Source organism: Colobus angolensis, unplaced genomic scaffold (assembly GCF_000951035.1).
Source record: "Colobus angolensis palliatus isolate OR3802 unplaced genomic scaffold, Cang.pa_1.0 Scaffold286, whole genome shotgun sequence".
Taxonomy (NCBI): Eukaryota; Metazoa; Chordata; class Mammalia; order Primates; family Cercopithecidae; genus Colobus; species Colobus angolensis.
Window position 1 is genome coordinate 899,755 of NW_012116110.1, and position 3,882 is coordinate 903,636.

General features: G+C 45.8%; 1 protein-coding gene across 3 annotated transcripts in view; it reads left to right on the forward strand.

Annotated features, from left to right (window-relative positions):
* Nucleotides 1-3,671, forward strand: part of FAM189A2 (family with sequence similarity 189, member A2) — a 65,458-nt gene extending 61,787 nt beyond the window's left edge. For all 3 annotated transcript variants that reach the window (XM_011948892.1, XM_011948890.1, XM_011948891.1), the window contains exon 11: nucleotides 2,807-3,671. In XM_011948892.1, coding sequence (XP_011804282.1) covers nucleotides 2,807-3,010 — 204 coding nt within the window. In that variant the 3' untranslated portion in view covers nucleotides 3,011-3,671. The remainder of the gene's footprint in view (nucleotides 1-2,806) is intronic.
* Nucleotides 3,672-3,882: the final 211 nt, after the last annotated feature.

Genomic DNA, 3,882 nt, shown 5'->3' on the forward strand with positions numbered 1-3,882 from the left:
CCTGACCTCGTGATCCACCCGTCTCGGCCTCCCAAAGTGCTGGGATTACAGGCTTGAGCCACCGTGCCCGGCTAGTATTGACAGGATTCTAAGAGGCTGTTCACATTCCCATGAAATGTTTGGCAAGATAAGTCAACAGGTCCTAAGGGAATAAACACCTTTCTTCTTATAGAGTAAAAAATACAAGGCAATCCCCGAAACTGAAGCCACTTGGAGAAAAGACAGAATTGGGCACTAACATAATCCAGCTGGGTCTCAGGTTTCTCCTCTTTAAAGTAAAGGGTTGGACTAGGTAGTCTCTACATCTTTATTTCTGAATGAATGGTGTTTCCTTCTGGAAGGAGCCTTCTCTCCACCTTTTTAAAAAGCCATTCCCTTTTAGGTGTTGGCTTCGTTGCAGCCGGTAGTGGGGTAGATGTCGTAGACAGCACCCCACAATGGCGTATGGATGTTATGTGACTCTGTGTCTTTGTGCATTAAATGTCCAACAAATACTTCTTCAACTGAAGTGGGCTAATTTCTCAGGGTAATTACCAACTTCAGGATGTAGGTAAATTTTTAATTCAGATTGAATAAATACCCTTCTCACTCTCCCTTCTGTTTCCCCTTTCTACCTGCTGGTCTCTTCTTACAGAAGCCAGAAGCCAAACTCTCTCCCAGTCCCTCAGGGGACAGGGGGAGGAATGATCTGGTTCTTTGCATGAAGAGGTACATGAACCACAGACCCTCTTGCGTTTGCACTCTAAAAGAGTGATCAGTTACGATTCCGGGTCAGGCTCTAGTTACTAACCTGTGTAGGGGAAACATTTTACATCCTCGTGTCCCTTAGCTACTCCAGATGTCATTCTCTGTCACCTTCCCTCTGTCTGGCCCCAAGAGCCCAATAAACAGGAGCTGCTTCTGGAAGGCTGCCAAGCTCTGATGAGCTAAGAGCTGGAGCATTCACCAGGCAGTGGGCCTGGACCTTCTGCAAAGTCTTGCTCCCTGGGAAATAACTCTGGGGAAAAAGAACAAGCACTTACACAGTTCACTAGATGATATCATCACAAATGGTTGCTTGATCTTTGTGCCCCAGGCAGTTTAAAAGTTCAGGTGCTGAGATTGTTGCGATGGATTTTGGGTCATCTGCAGGGCCTTCCAGGACTGGACCCTAGAGGTGAGGTTTCACAATTCCATACCTTTTCCCAGGCAGAAGAAGGTAAGGACAGCAGAAGGAGACCGGTTATTTCTGACTCTAGCTGGCTTTGCATATTGGAGTTTTTAGATCCATTTTAATTTTCACTGATATCAAAACCACTTGTCCTAACTTACTGTGTAGCACAGTCAACTTCTATGAATGTTGAACTTTTATTCTTAATCGGGAGACAAGGACAGACCTTAAAGACAGATGTAATTAAGTAGATTGTTAATAAAATTTAATTTCCCATCTTTGGGGGAATAATCTTTTACTGACCTTAAAAGCTCAGAATGGTACAAATGAAACAAAAAGTCATCCAAATGATTGTGCTGTGATGTTAGGTAACAGTAAAGCCCCGAGTTTTTCCCGAGCTGCTGACAGTATTACAGGTCAAACAGACATGGCTGTGCAATTTTAAAAAAATTGATGGGACAGTTTTCTCCTCTTCAATCCCAGTTGGATGAGGAATTTTTCATATTTTTGCCATTTTTACAGAGTAAGTGATATTATTATATATTCAAAATTATGTTTGTGACACATTGCAAAATAGATCTAGCAAAAAGAATCATTCTTAAATACTTTTTACAAATAAATTGGCCTAGTTTTTATATTGTTTATTAAAAGATTATCAGATCCATTTGAAGCATCATTGGATGGTTTGAGTTGACTTTTTCTCTTTTGAAACAGGGTCTCCATCTGTCACCCAGGCTACAGTGCAGTGGTGTAGTCATAGCTCACTGCAACCTTGAAATCCTGGGCTCAGGTGATCTTCCTGCCTCACCCTCTCAGGTAGCTGGGACTACAGGCACAAACCACCACACCCAGCTAAGTTTTCTTATTTTTAGTGGAGACGAGGTCTTGCGATGTTGTCTAGGCTGGTCTAGAACTCCTGGGCTCAAGTGATCCTCCTGCCTCAACCTCCCAGTAGCTGGGACTACAGGCATGAACCACCATGCCCAACTAATTAAAAAAAATTTTTTTTTTCTTTCTGTAGAGATGGAGTCACACTATGTTACTCAGGGTGGTCTCAAACTGCTGGGTTGAAGTAATCCACCTGCTTCAGCCTCCCAAAGTGCTGGGATTCCAAGTGTGAGCCACTGTGCCTATACTTGGTTGACTTGGTTGACATTTTATAAACCCATCACCTGGTCCCAATCCCATACCATTGGTTTTTTCTTGGATTCTTGTTAAAAATGCAGATTCTTGAGTCCAGGCTAACTGTTCCCATTGCTACGGGAATTCTGTGGCAATTCAGCAGGGAATTCATGTTTCTGACAATACCCGTCCATCCCTGACCCAGTAATAATGTTCAGATGCCAGCGAGGATCACTGACTTAGGCTTCAGAGAAATTAGAGAAAAGCTATGAGAAGAATGTTAAAGCAAGAAATTGCAGTGGACAAATCAGTTGAGTCTGGTTGATGAGTCTACAGCGGAAATGGTAGAACATTTGGAGGATTTACAAAGAACCCCTGGAATTCCAGGTGAGTTCCACGTTGGGAAAATGCCTTTTTTCTTTCTTTTTCAAAGCAATTGCACATTAAGATAGGTGCATGGACCTAGGAGGTGGGTCAAAGGGCCACATCTGATAAAGCTTACCTAACTTCTCCCCACCCTCTCTTTTCCCAAAGATAATGGCCCCATTGCAACCCAGCACATCCAGGGCCCGCACACTGCCCTCGCGGAGACAGCCTGGCCTGCTGCACCTCCAGAGCTGCGGCGACCTGAGCACCTTCACACCGGCGGGGAGGCCCCGAGTGGAGAGGAGGTCCCGGCGAGTGGAGGCTGAGCGGCCACACAGCCTCATTGGGGTCATCCGAGAGACTGTCCTGTGAACCCTGGAAGACGGAAGGCCACTCCAAGGGAAAGGATCCACCTCCTCTCTGCCATTTCCTGCCTGGGAGCTGGGTCCCCCTCAAAAAAAGGAGCACTCTGGAGGACACGTTTTCCCATCTGCTGGCTCCCGTGTCTGCTGACCGAGGGCATTCAGGAGTAAATGCACAGGTCGGTCCAGGCCCGTCTGGGTTTGGGATGCACCGCGCTGGAGGTTATGAAAGCATTGATCCTCCTCTGCTGGGCCTCGCGGCATTCCCAAGGGTCACATGCCCTGGCATGGGCAGAAACTGGGCTAATGATTCTTTGCCCGCCTCGCCCCTCGCATCTCTCTTTGTTGCTAAGTTCTTTCCCTCTTGGAAGGACAGATCTGCCTGACCGCTATTTATAGCTGCCTGTGGCCTTTCACTGCTCTGTGAATTGGCAGGAAATAAGGCGATTAACCCTATGTGTCCACAAGCCTCAAACCTTGTTTCAGGTCACCCTCAAATCACACTCTCTTTAGGCAAAACCAGAAACTTTTTAAGTGACAAATTTTAATGCCAGACATTTAAGGAGAGGATTATTGTTGATTCCATTTACTCATGCTTGCAAAACTAGAGACCCCTAAGGCAGAACTGAGAATAAAAATGTTTACTTTGGGCCACTGGACTTGATGTGTAATATTTGTTTGCACTTAGGTAGCCAGGCCTTACCGTACAGAGGGCTGGGAACTTGGAACTGTGGTGGTCAGGCTCACTGGGCAGGCCACTGAACCGGTTTAATTTATAAAGCACCTAAAACCCGTGGATAACGTGTCCTTCATTCCTTCAGCAAGCGCTTGGCTGGATGGCTTCATGGAGCTGCCTTCTCGTGGGATCATGAACAATAAATC